This window comes from Macaca thibetana, chromosome 13, assembly GCF_024542745.1.
Source record: "Macaca thibetana thibetana isolate TM-01 chromosome 13, ASM2454274v1, whole genome shotgun sequence".
Classification (NCBI taxonomy): Eukaryota; Metazoa; Chordata; class Mammalia; order Primates; family Cercopithecidae; genus Macaca; species Macaca thibetana.
This window is the reverse complement of record NC_065590.1, coordinates 44,105,971-44,126,411: the sequence shown is the minus strand read 5'-3', so window position 1 is coordinate 44,126,411 and position 20,441 is coordinate 44,105,971. Positions and strand designations below refer to the sequence as shown.

The following is a 20,441-nucleotide window of genomic DNA, read 5'->3' as shown; positions in this document are numbered from 1 at the left end:
ATGAAGGAGATAGTACCTGTAATCATCTCAATCAATGCAGAAAAAGAGAATTCTATACCCTTTCATGATTAAAAAAAAAAAATTCAACATGCTAGAAATTAAAGGAACTTACCTAAACATGGTAAAAGTCATATATGAAAAACCCACAGAGAATATCATATTCAACAGTGAAAGACTTCTATGATCAGGAACAAGGCAAGGATGCCCACTCTTGCCAGTTGTCTTCAATATAGTACTGAAAGTCCTAGCCATCACAATTAGGCAAGAAAAAGATATAAAAGGTATCCAAATCAGAAAGGAAGACATAAGATTATCTCTATTTGCAGATGAGAATATCCTGTATATAGAAAACCCTAAAGATTCTACCAAAAAAAAAAAAAATGTTGTAACTAATAAATTCAGCAAAGTAGCATGATACAAAAACCAATCCATTGTATTTCTATATACCAACAATGAGCAATCCACAAAGGAAATTAAGAAAGTATTTTCATTAACAATAGCATCAGCCAGGCACAGAAGCTAACACCTGTAATCGTAGCACTTTGGGAGGCCAAGGCAGGAGGATTGCTTGAGCTCAGGAGTTCAAGACCAGCCTGGAAAACATGGTGAAACCCCCATCTCTACAAAAAATTTTAACAATTAGCCACGCGTGGTGGCATGCACTCATAGTCCCAGCTACTTGAGAGGCTGAGGTGAGAGGATTGCTTGAACCCAGAATGTCAAGGCTACAGTGAGTTGTCACCATGCTGCTGCACTTCAGCCTGGGCAACAGAGCAAGACCCTGTCTCAAGACAAAACAAAACAAAAAAAGCAAAAACGGTAGCATCAAAAAGAATTAAATACTTAGGAATTAACTCAACCAGAAAGGTAAAAGACTTGCACTGAAAACTATAAAACAATTCTGAAAGAAATTGAAGAAGACAAATAAATGAAAAGATATCCCATGTTCCTGGCTTAGAAAACTTAATATTGTTAATATATCAATACCACCCAAAGAGATCTAAAGATTTAATGCAATTCTTACAAAAATCCCAATAACGTTTTTTGCAAAAATATAAAAATCCATCTTAATATTCATTTGGAATTTTAAAGAACCCAGAATAGCCAAAAACAAGCCCGGAAAAGAACAAGGGTGGAAGACTCACACTTCCTGATTTTAAAACTTACTGCACAGCTACAGTAATCAAGACAGTATGGTACTGGCGTGCAGACATATAGACCAATATAATGGAATAGAGAGTCCAGAAACAAACCTCTGCATATAATAAGGTCAGTGATTTTCAGCAAGTCAAGACTATGGAGAAAAAAGAATAAAACATAGGGCAAAAATAAAACATTGGATTTGGCAGTGAGTTCTTGGGTAGACACCAAAGACACAGACAACAAAAGAAAGAAGACAAATTACACTTCATGAAAATTTAAAACTTTTGTGACTCAAAGAACACAATCCACAGAGGGAAAATATTTCTTGCCTACAAAATGGGAGAATATTTTCAAATAACATATCTGGTAAGAAGGGATTTATATCCAGAATATTTAGGAAACTCTTAAAACTTAACCAAAAACCAGACAACCCATTGCAAAAATAGGCAAAGGCCTTGAATAGATATTTATCCAAAGAAGACATACAAATAGCCAACTAGTATATGAAAAGATGCTCATTAGGAAATATGAATCAAAACCATAATGTGATACCATCTCACACCCATTAGGATGGCTACTATCCTCAATCCCTAAAGAAAAATCAGAAAATAACAAGTATTGGTGAGGATGTAGACGAATTAGTACCCTTGTGCACTGATGGTGTGAATTTAAAATGATACAGTGCTGTGGAAAACAGTGTCATGATTCCTCAAAAAAATTAAAAATAGAGTTACCATATGATTTGGCAATCTCACTTCTGAGTATACAGTAGCACCCCCACCCCATTATTTGTGGCTTCACTTTCTGAAGTTTTAGTTGCCCATAGTCAACCATTATCCAAAAATATTAAATGGAAAATTCCAGAAATCATAAGTTTTAAATTGTGCCTCATTCTAAGTAATGTGATGAAATCACACAGCATCCCTCTTCTTCCACGCAGGATGTGAATCATCTCCTTGTCCAATTTATCCATGCTTTATATGCCACCTGTTAGTCACTTAGCAGTGGCTGTTGGAATAACGTCTCAGTTATCCAATTGAAAAAGCAAAGTATGGTATATAGAGAGCTCAATACTATCCACAGTTTCAAGTGTCCCCTGGGGGTCTTAGAGCAGGTGCAGTGGCTCACACCTGTAATCCCAGCACTTTGGGAGACCAAAGCGGGAGGATCAGTTGGTCAGGAGTTCAAGACCAGCCTGGCCAACATGGTGAAATCCCATCTCTACTAAAAATAGAAAAATTACCCAGGCATGGTGATATGCACCTGTGATCCCAGCTACTTGGGAGAGTAAGGAAGGAGAATCGCTTGATCCCGGGAGATGGAGGTTGCAGTGAGCTGAGATTGTGCCACTATACTCCAGCCTGGGTGACAGAGCAAGACGGCATCTAAAAAAAAAAAAAAAAACATATTCCCACAGAGAAGGGAAGACTACTCTATACCCAAAATAATTGAAAACAGTCTAGAAGAGATATTTGCACACCCATGTTTATGGCAGCAGTATTCACAAAATCCAAGAAGTGAAAGCATTCTAAATGTCCATTGATGAATGAATGGAGAAACAAAATGTGGTATATATCTGCAGTGGAATATTATTCAGCCTGGAAAAGGACGGAAATCTTGTCACATGCTATGACATGGATGAATCTTGAGGACATAATGCTAAATGAAATGAATTTATCACAAAAAGACAAATACTTATGAATTCACTTATATGAAATCATCAAGTTCACAGAAACAGAAAATAGAATGACGGTTACTAGGGACCAGAAGGAGGATTAAAGGAGAGTTGTTTAAGGGAGATAGAGTTTCAGTTTTACAAAATCAGAAAGTTCTGAAGATCTGTTTCAAAACAATGGAATATACTAACACTATTAACTGCATACTTAAAAATGGTTAAGGACTGGGCATGGGGCTCACACCTGTAATCTCAGCACTTTGGGAGGTCGAGGAGGGTGGATCACTTGAGATCAGGAGTTTGAGACCAGCCTGGGCAATGTGGTGGAATCCTGTCTCTACTAAGAATACAAAAATTAGCTGGGCATGATGGCATGAGCCTGTAATCCCAGCTACGTGGGAGGCTGAGGAAGGAGAATCGCTTGAACCCAGGAAAGGGAGGTTGCAGTGAGCCAGTCGTGCCATTGCACTCCAACCTGGGTGACAGAATGAGACTCCATCTCAAAAAAAAAAAAAAAGGTTAAGATGGTAAATATTATGTGTATTTTACTACAATAAAAAGAAATTAAAAAGTTATTGAGGAGCCCAAATAACTTCTGTTTATGTGAGTTATACCTATTGCTATTTACAGTATTAGAAATTAAGAGAGAAGTTTTTAAATTTTATTAATTTATTTAAAGTTATATTAAACTATTATATCACATATTAACATAAATAATGTAGTATTTTCATGAAAAACAACTGTATTTTTCAAAACAAAAATAGTTTATTGAGAAGACTGACATTGTTTTTCATTTTTGCCAGTGTCTAATATCTGGCTTAATTGAAAACAGCTTTCTGCATTCAATATGTTGTAATGTGTTTTGGTTGTACTCTGTGAAGAAAATTTGACCTTATCAAATATATAATGTTAAAGAGAATTTAAATAGTTCTCGAATGATTGGAGATTATAATTTTTGATACTACACCAAAACTCACAAATGATAGTTTCTTAAGTTAGTTTCAATGTGGAATCAAACCATACATTGGCGTATGTGGCATTTTCAACTGCATCTTTTATTGATGTGTGATTTCGTAACATCATGCATTATTTATTTAGAAAACATTGATTCCCCTACTCATGCAGATCTTCCAAATGTTGTCACATTTGATTACACAATATTGAAAAATAACATTTGTTAATATAACCACCAATTATAGGGAAGAGGAAAGAGATTGGGATAAGAGAGAAGCACAAAAGTGGGCTAGTTTCTGAAATGTTGGCAAAGTTCCTATTCTTTTGGTATCATGATTTGATAGTAATCAGTTTGTTCTTGGCTTTATTGTTTTAAGTATGACCCCCCTAAACAATGTAGTTTACTTTTGACTGGTTTTAAATATATATAAATGGAATCATATATACATTTTTGTACCTGTTTTCTTTTGTTCAATATTATGTTTTAGGATGTATTTCTTTTGTGCGTGTCTCTAGTATTTCACTATCTGAATAGATCAAAATGTTTAAATCTATTTTATTGTTGCTGAACATTTACATTATTTTCGGATTTGGAAAATTTTAAAGTGCTGCTGTGAACATTTTTGCATATGTATTCTATTCTGTGCTGTATAAGCATGCATTTCTATAGGATATAAACCTAGGAATTGCTGGGTCATAGGATATGCACATTTTCAATTTTAGCATAATAGATGATGCCAAACTTTTTTCATCAGCCCTGTAAGAAAGCTCCCTTTGCTCCACATCCTTGCCAATACTTGGTATTTTTAATTTCATTAAAATTTAATCTCAAGAGACTTCTTAAAATTTCAGCCTTTCTGGGGAGAAGTGTGCAGTAGTACCTTGTGTAATTCTCTGAATACTGGTGTGATGGAGCAAGTTTTCACATTTACTGAATATTTGGATTTCTTCTTTTACAAAGTGTACATTCAATTTTTGCACCTTTTTATATTGATTACCTTTCCTTTTCTTACTAATTTGTGGATGTTCTTTGTATATTCTAGCTACAAACCCCTTTTTGATGGAAAATATATACAATTAATTTGGCACCAGGTTTACTTAACTTTCAGGACAGGAAACATAGCATATTAGCATTAGAGCATCAGGTATGCTAGGCCATATTTTAGTTCCTCATGTCAGTTCTTAGGTGAAAGATCAGGTGAGTAAGTGTGGACCACTACCTTATAAAACACAGGATCTTGTAGCAGCCCCCACACACAACTGTCAGATTCCAAAGGGACATGCTTGGTTACATGAATCACACTAAGCATAGGGAAGCTGCAGCCTTTGTTTTTCAATAGAGATATATAGTTTATTCATAGGCCTTCGAGATAGATGCAGTTCACCAAGCTGGGGTCAGTTTTACAGTAAATAATGTTGCCTGGTAACACAGCTGACTTCTCACTTTTAGCATAATCTAATATATTTCCATGGAATTCATGTTAGAAGAAGGTAAACTTGAGAGCATTTCTTCATGGAGAAAGAGTTTAGTTAACCTTTTCTGTTGGTTAGCCGTTTCTCCCTGGAAAAATAATTGATATCATTATACAAAATTGAGTCTTCTAAGCCATGAATAAATATCTCCATCTTGGCCGGGCACAGAGGCTCACGCCTGTAATCCCAGCACTTTGGGAGGCCAAGGCAGGCGGATCACGAGGTCAAGAGATGGAGACCATCCTGGCCAATGTGGTGAAACCCTGTCTACTAAAAATACAAAAAATTAGCCGGGCATGGTGGCTCGCGCCTGTAGTCCCAGCTACGTGGGAGGCTGAGGCAGGAGAATCGCTTGAACCCGGGAGACAGAGGTTGTAGTTAGCTAAGATCGCACCAGTGCACTCCAGCCTGGGCGACAGAGCGAGACTCTGTCTCAAAAAAATATAGATAGATAGATCTCCATCTCTTTAGATTTTCTTTACTTTTTCGCAGTAAATCTTGATAGTTTTTTTTTTATAGCAGTCATGTATATTGTTTTTGGATTTGTGCCAAGTACTTGACATTTTTATGCCACTATGGATGGTTTTCAAATTTTTAGTTTTTGTTTTTGTTAGTTGATAGGAATACAGTTGGTTTTGTACATTGATTTTGTATCCAACAGCTTGCTAAATTCTCTTAGTAACTCTAATAAGTTGTAACTTCTTGTGGATGTTCTACATACTCAATTATATTATTTGTAAATAATGCTTTACAATTTTGTTTCTTTTTTAATATGTTTACCTTAATGTCTTTTTCTGACCTTAATGTGCCAGCTGGGACAATGTTGAATAAAAGTGGTGACAGATGCTCAATCTCAAATATTTCACCCTTGCAATATTTGCTGTGGCCTTTTTAACAAGTTAAAGAAGATTCTATATTACAGGTTGCTAAGACTATTTGTTAGAATATAAATGGACATTATTTTATTAAATGTTCTTCTGAATCTGTTTAGATAATTATATTATATATCTTTCCTCCAAATCTGTTAACTGGTCAGGTTACCTGAATAGATATGCTGACATTAAGCCAAGTATGTGCTCTTGGGATAAGTCTGATTTGTTCAAGATGTGTTATCCTTTTTTAATAAATTACTAATATTTTCATTAAAACTTTGCCTCTATGTTCATGAGAGTTTTCTTTAATTTTGCCTTTGCCTTTTGAGTTTTGGTATAAAGGCCCATGAAATGAGATAGAGAGTAATCTCATTTTTCCAGTTTTCTATAATTTGTGTAATGTTTGAGATACTTTTTCCTTGAATGAATGTTTGGTGAAACTTATTAGTGAAGCCAACTGGAATATTCTTTGTGGGAAGGTTTTTAATTACAAACTCAATTTCTTTAACAGTTATAGAACTCTCTGGGTTTTCTGTTTCTTCTTGTGTCTATTGCAGTAAGCTATACTTTTCTAAGAATTTGCTTCACTCTTTCTTTCTTGGTCACTCACATTACAGGTTTAATTTACTTAGTCCTTTCAAAGCAGCAGCTTTGGCTTTGCTGATCCTCTCTATTATATGCTTAGTTACTATGTTATTATTTTTTGCTTTTACCTTTTTATTTTACTGTTTCTACTTTTGGGGGAAGGGGATGAGGCTCATATTGCTATTTGGGAGCCCACCAAAAGTGCAACTGTACCTCTCAACTCACTCTTCTAGACTACCATTATAAAAACAGCAGAGAGTTTCACTTGCTCTCTAGTTTTCCTGTCTCTCCATGTCTTGGCTTGGAGAGAGTTGGTTGATGTTTTGTAGAAGATTTAAAAAAAAAAATTAATTATGGCACAATCTTTCTAGTAGTAGAATAACAAAGCCTAACTTAAGTTTTACCGTGAGAATAAAGTGAAGTGATTTAAATGAAAACACTTTGAAAAAATAATAATAAAAAAAACCAATACAGAGCTAAGTGTTCTCATTCTCACTGTTGCTAGTTTTTGGGTTCACCAAATGCTTAGATATATTCAAAGTTCCCTCAACCATGATTTGCAATAACTGAGGAAAGTGTCCAAGAATTAGTAGTTGAGAGACAAAAATGTGCTACAACTTAAGCAATGTTAGTATATGTCTCATTGCACTGGACTTAATTAGCTCTTGTTCTAGTTATAGCCAGTAATTTGAAATAAAACAGAATGGACAGGTTTATTAACAGAGAGACTCTTGAAGTTGAAATTGTTTGGGTTAATTGCTTTTTTTGAATCAACTAATTAAACATACAGAGGGCAGTGATCTAACCTCTGAAGACGATAAGAAGTTGACTGAGACGTTTGTTAGTATTGAAATATTTACAACTTCTGCTGAAGTCGTACAGCAGTATTATCTTGAAATGTGAAATGCATGTTGTTTAAAAGCACAGGCTTTGGAGTGGGAACTCCTTGGTATAGGAACTCCTCTGCTTCCTGAGTAACCTCACTTTCTCCAACTGTAAATTGGAAGTAAGAGTAGCTATCTCAAAGGAGTTATGAGGATTAAATTAGCTTATCTGTGTAAAGGTCTTAACTTTGTGGAACATAATAGGTGCTCAGTATATAGTTTATGAATTGATGAAAAATTAATAAGCTTTTTTGTAGAGAGAAGAACTGAATATATTACAGTAAAATGAAAATCTATTAAGTGCTATAGGAAGAACACAAAGAATCAAAGGAACACTGAAAAAGGCTTCCTACTGAATGGGAATTGGGAGGAGATTTCGTGTAAGAGATGACATTTGAACTAAATCTTGAAGGTTTGAAGATAGAGTGGAATTGCAGCAGTTGTGCTTGGGACAGAAGATATTTCATGTGGAGGTGATGATGTGTGTGATCCAAGATTGGTGAAGATGGGAGACCTGGAGTTTAGGCAGGAAAGCATAGGGATTTTAAAGGATGGTGAGTAATGCTAGAGAGTAAATACATTGAGAAAGATTTGGGATTCAATGCTTAGAAGTATTTTGACATCATTTTGTATGTTCTTGAGAGCCATTAGAGACTTTAAGCTGTGCTTTAAGAAGACCAATGCTATGACATGGATTGGTTACGGGGGGGATTTGGAAGAAGGAAGACCTATTAGGAAGATTTTGCAATAGGCAAAAGGAGATAGATTATAAAAACCTTACAAAATATGAGCAAAACTGCCTGTAAATTAACTGGTAAGAGATGATACATGAAGGAAGAATTGAAAGGTGATTCTGACATTAAAAATCTAAACAATTGGGACAATAGCTGTATCATTTGCAAACACAGTGAAAATGAGCAGGTTGTAAAGAAAGATCACAATTATAGTTTTGAACATACTGAGTTTAAATTTTGTATGATAGAAAGGACAGCCAACTGGAAATGTCAACTTGAGATAGTTTGAACTATAAATATTTGGGTATCATCTGCATGGAAGTAATAGTTGGAATCCTGGGAATGAATCAGCTCAAAGTGTGGTAGAAAACTATTTAGAGCAATGCCTAGAGGAATATGTGGCTGTATCCATGGAAGAAGGGCAGACAGCAAAAGAGAAGGAAACTATAGTTAGAGGGATAGAGCAGAAAAAATAGAACTGACATTTCTTATTAAAATTTAAGAAAATTTGCAAGTTATTTGACTAGGTTTTCTGAAAGAAAGCTATTGCCATTATTAGGAAGAATAACTAGGTAGCTTTATTACCTTTAACATGTAATCTATATTAAACAGAAATAATGCATTAAAATTCGTTATATTTGCAAGTGTATTTCTACCTTTTATGGACAGATTTTTGTGTCTTTCTTTCTTTGGAAAGCAACAAATTACAAAGTCATTTAGAGCTTCTTTTTTCACCCACCCTATAGAAATAGATACATTGCCAAGCATTGCAAGTGCCATATTTTCCACATAGAATATCTAGGTGTCAAGATTATTTTCTAGTTAAAGCTTTGTTTGGGGAGGGGGGGGGGGAAGAAAGAAAGAAGAAAAGGAAAAAACTTTTTATGATCTTGAAGAAATTCATGGCCTTTGAAATTTCTAGAAGAGCCTCAAAAAATAGAAATTCCTGCTGATAATGCATTGGTGGTGGTAATAATTGCAATTCATATTAACTGAATGGTACTGTTTGCCATACATTGTTCTAAGTGTTTTACATGCATTTTTTTCATATAACAGTATTTACTGAGTACCTATGCTCTACCAGGCACTGTTCTGGGCATTTGATTTAGGTTAATAAATAAAACAAACTAACATTTTTGCTCTCGTGGACATCTTATTTAGTGAAAGCAGACAGATAATAACCAGTAAGCGTAATAAATAAAGTATATGGACTCTGAGAAGATGATAAGTCCATGGAAAAAATAGAGCAGGGTAAGTGGATTCAGGAGTGCTGAACTGGGACTGGGTGATGGAGGTGGATTGCTTTTTTTCTTTTCTTTTTTTTTTTGAGATGGAGTCTTACTCTGTCTCCCAGACTGGAGTACAGTGGCGCGATCTCGGCTCACTGCAACCTCTGCCTGCTGGTTCAAGCAGTTCTTCTGCCTCAGCCTCCCTAGGAGCTGGGACTACAGACACGTGCCACCATGCCCAGCTAATTTTTTGTATTTTTAGTACAGACAGGGTTTCACCATGCTGGCCAGGCAGGTCTTGAACTCCTGACCAAATGATCTGCCCACCTTGGACTCCCAAAGTGCTGGGATTACAGGTGTGAACCACCACGCCTGACCAGATTGCATTATTAAGTAGGATGGTCAGAATAGGCCTAATGGAGAAGATTGCATTGGAGTTAACCATGCAGATATCTGAGAGAGTACCAGGCAAATGGAGCAATCTGTGCAAAGGCCCCAAGGTAGAAACATGTCTTCGATATCCAAGGAACAACAAAGAGATTAATATGATTCCATTTTGAGGAAGATATGGTTTCAGGCATGATGGAGCTACAGTCCATTGGCTCCTATTCCTGACTCATGGCTGTTTGCTCTCTCCAAGGAACACGTAGGTTAGGAAACTGTATTACAGCCATAAGTTTAAATACTGGTGGAACCAAAGGTGGTGATTCACTGAATTAGAATTCCCCTAACCAGCTGCAGTATAAAAATCCCTGAAGAACATGTGTGCTGACTTGATCAGAGGCACAAAGGAAAAGAATCTCAAAGTGAAAGGACCAGTTGGGATGCCTACCAAGACTTTGAGAATCACTACAAGAAAAACAGCTGTGGTAAAGGTTCTAAGACATGGAATCACTCCCAGAAGAGCATGCGCAAACAGTTTGTTGACTTGCACAGTCCTTCTGAGATTGTTAAATAGATTTCTTTGATCCATACTGAGCCAAGAGTTGAGGTTGAAGTCACCATTGCAGATGCTTAGGTCAGCTATTTTAATAAATTATCAGTTGTTTTTTTCTTTTTAAGAGGTCAATATGGTTCAGAGTGTTTAAGGGAGAGAGCAGTAGTTAAGATCAGAGAGGAAATGGACATGGGGAGAGTGAGGCAGATCTTGTTACTAAACCCTATGCAGCCATAAAAAAGGATGAGTTTGTGTCCTTTGTAGGGACATGGATGCAGCTGGAAACCATCATTCTTAGCAAACTATCACAAGAACAGAAAACCAAACACCGCATGTTCTCACTCATAGGTGGGAACTGAACAATGAGATCACTTGGACTCGGGAAGGGGAACATCACACACCGGGGCGTATCATGGGAAGGGGGGAGGGGAAGGGGGAGGGATTGCATTGGGAGTTATACCTGATGTAAATGACGAGTTGATGGGTGCTGACAAGTTGATGGGTGCAGCACACCAACATGGCACAAGTATACATATGTAACAAACCTGCACGTTATGCACATGTACCCTAGAACTTAAAGTATAATAATAAAAAAATAATAATAAAATAAACCCTATGAGATATGTACCACTATAATCTGCACTTTACAGATGAGGAAACTGAGATACAGACAAGTCAAGTAACCTGCCACATCTACTGTAAAATCAAGAGCCAGCTGTAACAACAAACAGTTTCATCCAATTATGTACTGAAGGTTTCAAAATGATTTAATTGTTAATTCCTTTATGGCTTTCTGTAAAATATTAGGTAAAAGATCAGTTCTGGAGTAGATGATTTCATTTAACAATGGCTCTATGATTTTCTTTCTCTGTAAACCACCATGACCATTTATAGGGCTTGTTGTAATTTCATCAAAGTTTCTTCAATTGCGTATGACTTCTTTTTGTTGGAAGTACAATAAGCATCCCTTAATACAAGGCTTTTGTATTAGAACCAATTTAAATTTTGGTTTAGTTCTTCTAGCCTTTTCATATTGAGCCTTCTTAGAAACAGAGATACAGTCATAATCATAATGATGTAATATGTTTTCTTTATTTCGTACATACAGAAAGCTATTCTAGATCATAATATAGTGATAATGTCATTTATACATTACCTATGGACATGCTACTGATAATTGAAATGAATCAGTGTAATGATAGTTACAGATTATCTGACCCATGTATGTATTACCCATGCTTGGAGTGAATCAATACCTTAATAATATAATTTGATATAGAAAAACAATTTAATAAAGACAATTCTTTAAACAATGGAAAGTGTAAGAAAAAAAAATGTTTATGCCTACCTAGTTCAGTGATCCCCTAACTCATCCATAAAACACTCTTCACTTTACTTCCAGGTTAAATGACTAGAGGGATTTGAAAGTCAGTGGATCCTTACATGAAAAGATATTTAATAGTTCACTTTTACACATGTTAGATTGCTAGTTAGCTATTATTTTCTAAAGTAAATTTAGTATATTGGGATTCTGTTTTTATCTACTTCATTGTATTAAGTAGAATTGATCCAAACTGTTGATTTTTATGACCTGTGAGCTTTTCAGCGTTGACTTTGTAGAGATGATCATTTAAGGAACAGTACTTTGCTAGATTTATGGTTGTTTACATAATATTTTGTTAATCTGACAGTTAATAAAAAATGGGAAGTTATTGTAGTGGTATTTCATAGTAGTCTTCTCACAGAAGCAGTGAATGCATAAATCATAATTATGTGGGGTTGATGATTTTAATTGTTTGGTACTAACATGCTTTTGTCAAGTGGGGGCATCATTGATCTTTCTTAAGTAAGCAGTGTAGTAAGAATGCTTTGCTTTTTAAACTTAAATGATATTAGGAGTAAATACTTGTTCTCTTTTCATTTTACTTTAGAGGACCTCTATTTAATATGTAAGTTTTCTTATAATAGCTAGCACTTCTAATTAATAGCAAGATTTAAAGTCCAGAAACATTTAACAGTTTTCTTTGTAGTTTCCAATTGTACTAGCCTATAAGGTTACCATCACAAAATGCAGTTGTTATTCAGTAAAAGAAAATGACATGGTTTTAATAATAATAAAAGTTTAGAATAAAATTGTTATTATATAGTCTTAAGTTTGTTGTTATTATTGATGTTTTAAGTATATGAACAAGGGTAAAAGTATATACTTATGATTTAAAACACACACACTACTAACTCACCTAGTATTCAAAAGTAGCTCTCAGTGATAATTAGAAAATATTTTGAGCATATCCAAAATACATACTGTTGTGTGCTGTTGCCACCAACACCTGTTGCTAATAACTCTAAAACTGTTTTGCCATCATTAAATTTATATAAGAAGCATGTTTGAATGTGGTTATCATTGTGCTGTTTACTTAAAATGCATATATGAGTAATGTATTTTTAAAACTAATGATAATTTTAATCTCTCCACTACGAGAAATTTGTGTTACATTTGGACCTTGAAATACATTATTTTTAACCTAGTCAAAAAGGAACCATATTTGTACATTATTGCATTTGGGGGAAATTTTGAGGGTGTGTGAGTTACAAAGGTATTTAGCCTTAAATATTTCAAAACTTTAACATGATGTTTCCATCAGTAAAGCTCCTGGCCTGTTCTTATGTATAAGTTTAAAATCTTGCATATGTACCTCCTTGTCAGGCAAATGCCAAGGGCTAAAACTGGAGATAATTTAAGATTTATGTCTCCCTCTTGGAGGTTGCAGTTGTCGTGAATTTACAGTTGTGAAGGATCTAAACTGACATCAAAGTGTTCAAATGATCTGATTAGGTCAATTAATGTTGATTTTCATCTTCCATTAAATTCTTTTAATGTCTTCCTCTTTTCATTTTTTTTTAGCCAAGCCCTATACCAAGTCCTGTTTTGGGGCGAAAGCCAAATGCTAGTCAGTCTTTGCTTGTATGGTGTAAAGAAGTTACAAAGAACTATCGAGGAGTAAAAATCACCAATTTTACTACATCGTGGAGAAATGGTTTATCTTTTTGTGCAATATTACACCACTTTAGACCAGATTTAATGTAAGTAGAAACATTTTCCATTCCCTATGAATATTTTGTACATAATAGACATTTTTTAAAAGAACATAAAATAATTTCTTAGCACATGTCCTGAAATAATTTGTATTTATTTTATTACCCCCACCTCTTGCTTTTGAGAGATGTATGTCAGAAAGCTTTTCCTTTTTCATACCTAAAAACAATCTTTTCTCTTTTTAAAGAAAATGGTGGCTGGGCGTGGTGGCTCACACCTGTAATATCAGCACTTTGAGAGGCCAAGGCGGGGGGATCACCTGAGGTCAGGAGTTCGAGACCAGCCTGACTGACATGGAGAAACCCTGTCTCTACTAAAAATACAAAATTAGCCAGGTGTGGTGGTGCATGCCTGTAATCCCAGCTACTCGGGAGGCTGAGGCAGAAGAATCTCCTGAACCCGGGAGGCGGAGGTTTCGGTGAGCCAAGATCGTGCCATTGCACTCCAGCCTGGGCAACAAGAGCAAAACTCTGTCTCAAAAAAAAAAAAAAAAAAAAAGAAAATGGTTTTTCTCCTTAATCTCAAAGAACTGACTTCAAATTATTATGAAAATTGTGTTAGTGTTAAAATGAGATGAGACAAATAAGCCGGTAATTCTTTATATTGACAACAAGGGATTACCTCATGGTAAATTTGGTTGTCAAGGCTAGTCTTTGGTCCCCTGCCTTAACCTCTCTTTTAGATGGAAAGCTTCAGGCAGTGAAACGTGTAATCACTGTTTTTATTCATTTATTTATTTATTTCCTTAATTTTCCACACTATTAGTTTTGTTGATTGAATTGCTGTGAAATTGCTAGTTACTCTTTAGTATTATTGAATGTCAAATTTTTAGATTCAGTTTGTTTTAAGATCAGCTGTTTTTATCAAATACTATATGTACCCACTGTGCTATTTTCTCCCTCAGTGACTACAAGTCTCTGAATCCTCAAGATATTAAAGAGAACAACAAAAAGGTAAGAATTGATGCGCAAGAAAAATACGTAGTTTCCATTTTGGCTTCTCTGAAAGTCTTTATTAATTTGGAGAAAGTGAGGCAGTTTTATGAGGTCATAACTACAACTCACAGAGTGTTGTCTGCTTACTGCAGTACATTAGGATACATGGTTTACTCTGGTTTATCATGAACTTTTAAAGACTGTAAGTGCCAGGTTGGCATCATATTATAATATGCAAATAATCTTTTTAACTGTTGAATATTTGTTAAAGCATAGTGCTTTTATTCTAAGATTTGGCTTTTTAAAAATGCACCCAAAACTGTTGTGCCATAGCTGTTATGTAAGTACAGAAAAATATGTTGGTTGGGGATGAGAAGAAGAGCCTAATGGGTAAGCAAGAGAGAATACTTAGGTTCTGAGAAGCAAAAAGATATAAACCTTGGTTCTTTTCATTGTCTGGTAAACCGTATACAATTATGCGCTGCGTAACAACGTTTTGGTCAAAAACAGACCACATAGATGGTGATGTACCGTAAGATTATAATACTTTATTTTTACTGTACCTTTTCTATGTTCAGATGCACAAATACTTACCATTGTGTTACAGTTACCTACACTATTCAGTATAGGAATATGCTGTGCAGTTTTGTAGCTTAGGAGCAATAAGCTATACTGCATAGCCTAGGTATGTAGTAGGCTGTACCATCTAGGTTTGTGTAAGCACCCACTGTGCTGTTTACACAACAACAAAATTGCCTGACAGTGCATTTCTCAGCACATATCCCCATTGTTAAGCAACACATGACTATATTTTCCCATATAATTAATCAATGTATTGAGATCAGAGCTTCCCAACTGGTATGGGGCAAGGGGATATCGATCCTTTCAGCCTTCAGGGCATCTGTGTAAGGCTGAGTTGCTGGAGCCCTGGACCAGCTAACTGTGGCCACAGGCTGACTTATCTGTTTACCCCAGCACACAGTATGTGTGTTCTGTGTGCAAGGAGGGAAGCACCTAACTCAGCACACAGTAGGGCACTGAATGTTTTTTTCTACTGAATTGAATTCTTCAACTGAAAAATTAATGAAATTTATTATTGTCTTAGAACAGGAGTTCTTAACCTGTGATCTGTGGGTAGAAATCAGGGTGTTCTTTCTTGAACATGGTTGAGGGAAAAAATACATTTTACTTTCATAATTCCTCAACTGAAATTTAGCATTTCCTTTAACTATGAATTTAGGCAATAAACCACCATAGTGTTAGCCATGGCTGAAACTTTGTCACCTTTAGAAATCACAGATATTTTCGATATTTTCATGTCATGCTATAGTTGTTGCTGCAGATATCTGCAAATACCTTTTAAGCTTATAACGTCTTCAGATTAATTAGTGCAGTCATAAAAAGCACATATATTACTACTTCCCAAATTCATTTTAAGTAATACTTTCATAGGTGTATTTTTCAGTATAATTGGTTTCTTTTGTAATTCTATATGTTTTATCCATGTAAAACATTATTCTGAGAAGGGACCCATTGCCAAAAGGGTTCATGAGACAAAGTGGTTAATAGCCTCTGGTCTAAAGTTCTTAACATACTTTAAATTAAATAATTAAAATGACTGGTGATACAAAGTCTTGGAACCTTGATAGAAGTTCAGTTAACAAGTCTTTAAATCAAAACAATTTTTCACTTGTATTGCTCTCTAAAACCAAAAATGTGTATTGCCATCAAAAAGGTTTTGTTTCTTCAGCCTGGGGAATGTAGCAAGACCCCATCTCTACAAAAAATGAAAATGTTAGCTCAGCATGGTGGCATGCACCTGTAGTCCCAGCTACTTGGGAGGATGAGGTGGGAGAATCGCTGGAGCCCAGGAGCCCAAGACTGCAGTGAGCTAGGATCACGCCACTGCTCTCCAGCCTGGTTGACAGAGCAAGACCCTGTGTCCAAAAACAAACAAACAATCAAAAATGCTTGTTTTTTTGCAAATGCATAATGCTGGCCATAGAGCAATAAAAACCTGGCAGTTTCTATTGAAATATGCCACCAAAAAAAGATAATCTTTAAAAATCAGTATAGTTTTCTTGTAGAAATCACCCTTCAGATGGGCATGTTACAAAGTAAATTGTTCTCATGAATTATTTCTTATATAATTTTGGAGAGCCTGTGTCTATTAAAGTGAAGTGCTTCTTTTTCATTAATTACAATTAAATTATATCTTTGGGTATGGCAGTACTTTACCTCCATTTTCTTACATTTCAACAAAATGCTAAGCCAATTTAAATACAGACATGAGCATTATAAAATAAACCATTTTTTAAAGTGGATGTTTCACCTTACTGTTCAAAATTTTGAAAAGAAAATATTGTTGATTCTACCTCGTTATAAATGTGTGAAGAATATGGGGAATCTCATTAAGGCTTAAGTCACACTTCTTTACATTAGCTTTTCATTAACTTAATAATGGTAAGCATACTTTGGATTTACATATTACTCCATACGGAAGACCATCCCATTAAAAATTTTTTTCAGTTAGATCTTCCAGTACAGACAATCATGGCTTTTGAAAGGCTTTATCTTTGATGATTCTATTCATTGTATTATTCAATAAATAATTGTTTTTACATCGTCTTTCCTTTCATCATTTGCTGCTTCTTACCTGATAGCTACATTGAGTTGCTACCTGCAAATTACTTCTAGCTTCACACAGTTCTTCCCAATAACCCCATGTGCCCCTGAATGAACTTAAAGCACCATAGGAAAACAATGCCTGTGTCTTAAATTTCATACAGATGCATAACATAACTGGCAGTAACTCCTCCTTACCAATTTAATAACATGTAGGAACGAATAAGATAATTTTCTTAGAAAGACCTCTTTTTTCACCCCACACAAACAGGTAAAAAACAGTAGGTAGTTGACCAGGGCAGAAGAGATTAAGCTTTGGGAAAAGTCCTTTATAAAGCGTAAACCTTGCTTACAAGAAACCTAGTTTGTTTTTAATTTTTTTTTTTTAGTGTAATTAGTGTATATAAAATGAATTGCTACCTGAAGCAAAACACCAGCAGGAGTTTCCCCACAAGGAAGCTAATCATTTCCCCGGGTCTGTAAAAAGTGCTGAATAAAAAAAGGCATTTTCCTGTGACATCTGATCTTAACCAATATGTCAGTGTTTTTAGATAATTTGGGAATGTTTAGAATACTGCCTGTGGTGCTTTCCCTGATGGCCTGCTATTGATGCCTGTCAGTCAAGTTGTCAAGACACATGAAAAGGAAAATGACTTCAATTTTCCTAAAACTTGTAAAATAACAAACAAGCCTATACATGCACACCAACTGAGTCATTCTCTCTAGTAAATATTTTGAGGTACCTATATTGTGAAGCCTAGTGCTGTGAAAATTGAAGAGGTTTTAATATCACAATTTATTTTTCATTTTCTTTCTTACTTGTTCCTTAATGTTTGTTAAACTACAAGAATATGAGACAAAGATTAAATTCAAACGTAGAAATTAAAGATTAACAAGTAAGTGCAGAAGACTGATTCCTTCTGAATTGTTACATAGTTTCCTAACATGTCTTTTAAGAAAAAATTTGAATTATGATCCTAGGTTCCTAAAAAGAGTAAACATTTTACGTCTCAGAGCAAGAATATATCTAGAGGGTTCTTTCTTTCTCTGAGAGTATATCTAAACCTTTAGCCATACTTTTAATGCTTCCTAGCAACACAATGCTGTTTTCAAGGGTTAGTTCAGGATAGTAATAATTAATTGTAAATTGAGAAACAGCTTTGATTATTCAAAACTAGAAAAACCTGATGTGCCATAGTCATTTAAAGGCTAACAAAAATAATACAATGCAGCCTTACATTCTCAACTAGGTTGTAGTACTCAGAACATTTCATTCTTTCCAAAACGAATGAATTAAAATGAAGTCACTCTTTTCATTATGAAAATCAGTCTTAATTGAGCATTTAAAAAATGTTTCTGTTTCTACACTTAAATTGCATTTATTTGTATTTTATATCAGGTAATCTAGTAGTTAGTTCTTTTGACTTATCTAGCTGTGCTTTTCTTCACAAATCACTGCAATTACATGACCATGGAAAAGAGAGGTTGATAGAAATGATAAAGCTCAATATGGATTAGTCTAATGTTTCTTTATACTTTAGTTCCTTATCTTAAAAGTCCATTCTCAGAGTTTTAAAAAATTTAACTCTCATTTTTGCTTATTTCCTTTATTGGAAAAAATATTTTAATTCTTATTTATTACACTTTTTTCTCTTGCCTCTCCCCCCACTTTTACACATGTCTGACTTTTGGAAATTTGTTATTTTCATGTGACATAATGTCGATAACATGTACCCTCCAATAACAACAACAACAACAATTAAAAATGTGCTCTTTTTAAAATGTATGAATTATGTGAACTGTTCAACATATCTTTTGTTTTTCCTTCCTTTGAAGGCATACGATGGATTTGCCAGCATAGGAATTTCCCGATTATTGGAACCTTCTGATATGGTATTATTAGCAATTCCTGATAAACTGACTGTTATGACTTATCTCTATCAAATAAGGGCACATTTCAGTGGCCAAGAGCTAAATGTTGTTCAGATAGAGGAAAACAGCAGTAAAAGCACATATAAAGTTGGAAACTACGAAACAGATACAAACAGTTCTGTTGATCAAGAAAAATTCTATGCAGAGCTTAGTGATCTGAAGCGGGAGCCTGAACTACAACAGCCCATCAGCGGAGCAGTAGACTTCTTATCACAGGATGACTCTGTATTCGTTAATGATAGTGGGGTTGGAGAGTCAGAAAGTGAGCGTCAAACTCCTGATGATCACCTTAGTCCAAGCACAGCCTCCCCTTACTGTCGCAGGACTAAAAGTGACACAGAACCCCAGAAGTCTCAGCAGAGCTCTGGAAGGACTTCAGGATCTGATGACCCTGGAATATGTTCCAATACAGATTCAACCCAAGCACAGGTTTTGTTAGGCAAAAAGAGACTATTGAAAGCTGAGACTTTAGAATTGAGTGACTTATATGTTAGTGATAAGAAGAAGGATATGTCTCCACCCTTTATTTGTGAGGAGACAGATGAACAAAAGCTTCAAACTCTAGACATCAGTAGTAACTTGGAGAAAGAAAAATTAGAGAATTCCAGATCCTTAGAATGCAGATCAGATCCAGAATCGCCTATCAAAAAAACGAGTTTATCTCCTACTTCTAAACTTGGATACTCATATAGTAGAGATCTAGACCTTGCAAAGAAAAAACATGCTTCCCTGAGGCAGACGGAGTCTGATCCAGATGCTGATAGAACCACTTTAAATCATGCAGATCATTCATCAAAAATAGTCCAGGTAAGTGAATTAGAATGCTGAATACTATATTTAGTAATTATTCTCTGTTTTTGTTTCTTTTTGCATTCATAGATGTTGCAAATGATTAAAGGTGAAGTGTAATGTCTATTGTAAAAATTCCTGAGGCATCCAGTAGTGTGCGCCAAAGTCCCCACTATTTGGGAGGCTGAGGAAAGAGGATTGCTTTGGCCTAGGAATTTGAAACCAGCCTGGGTAACATAGCAAGTCCCTGTCTCAAGAAAAGAAAAACCTGAAATATACCTGCTTTATATTTAAGATTTATGATATAATATTTTAAGCCTACAAATCCCAATTTCAACATTGAAGGATATTGTGTAATAAGACTATGAAAAAAAAGTTGAAGGATAAAGAATGTCAACTTTTCAAATAAAAATATTACTTATAAAAACAATATTCTACTATAAAATAAGTCAAAGTTGTTTCAATATTCCATTTAATAAGAACATCATTATAAAAATGTATAATGCCAAAGTAAATATTTCGCATTTTAAGCATTTTCCTTAGATATTTTAATTGGTTTATTTAGTCCCATCATTAT

At 35.0% G+C, this 20,441-nt stretch overlaps 1 protein-coding gene across 12 annotated transcripts in view; it reads left to right on the top strand.

The window, feature by feature from the left end:
• The window catches only part of EHBP1 (EH domain binding protein 1), a 363,387-nt gene that overhangs the window by 247,689 nt on the left and 95,257 nt on the right, over positions 1-20,441 (top strand). For all 12 annotated transcript variants that reach the window (XM_050753431.1, XM_050753426.1, XM_050753429.1 and 9 more), the window contains 3 exons: positions 13,392-13,570; positions 14,488-14,536; positions 18,980-19,882. In XM_050753431.1, coding sequence (XP_050609388.1) covers positions 13,392-13,570; positions 14,488-14,536; positions 18,980-19,882 — 1,131 coding nt within the window. The remainder of the gene's footprint in view (positions 1-13,391; positions 13,571-14,487; positions 14,537-18,979; positions 19,883-20,441) is intronic.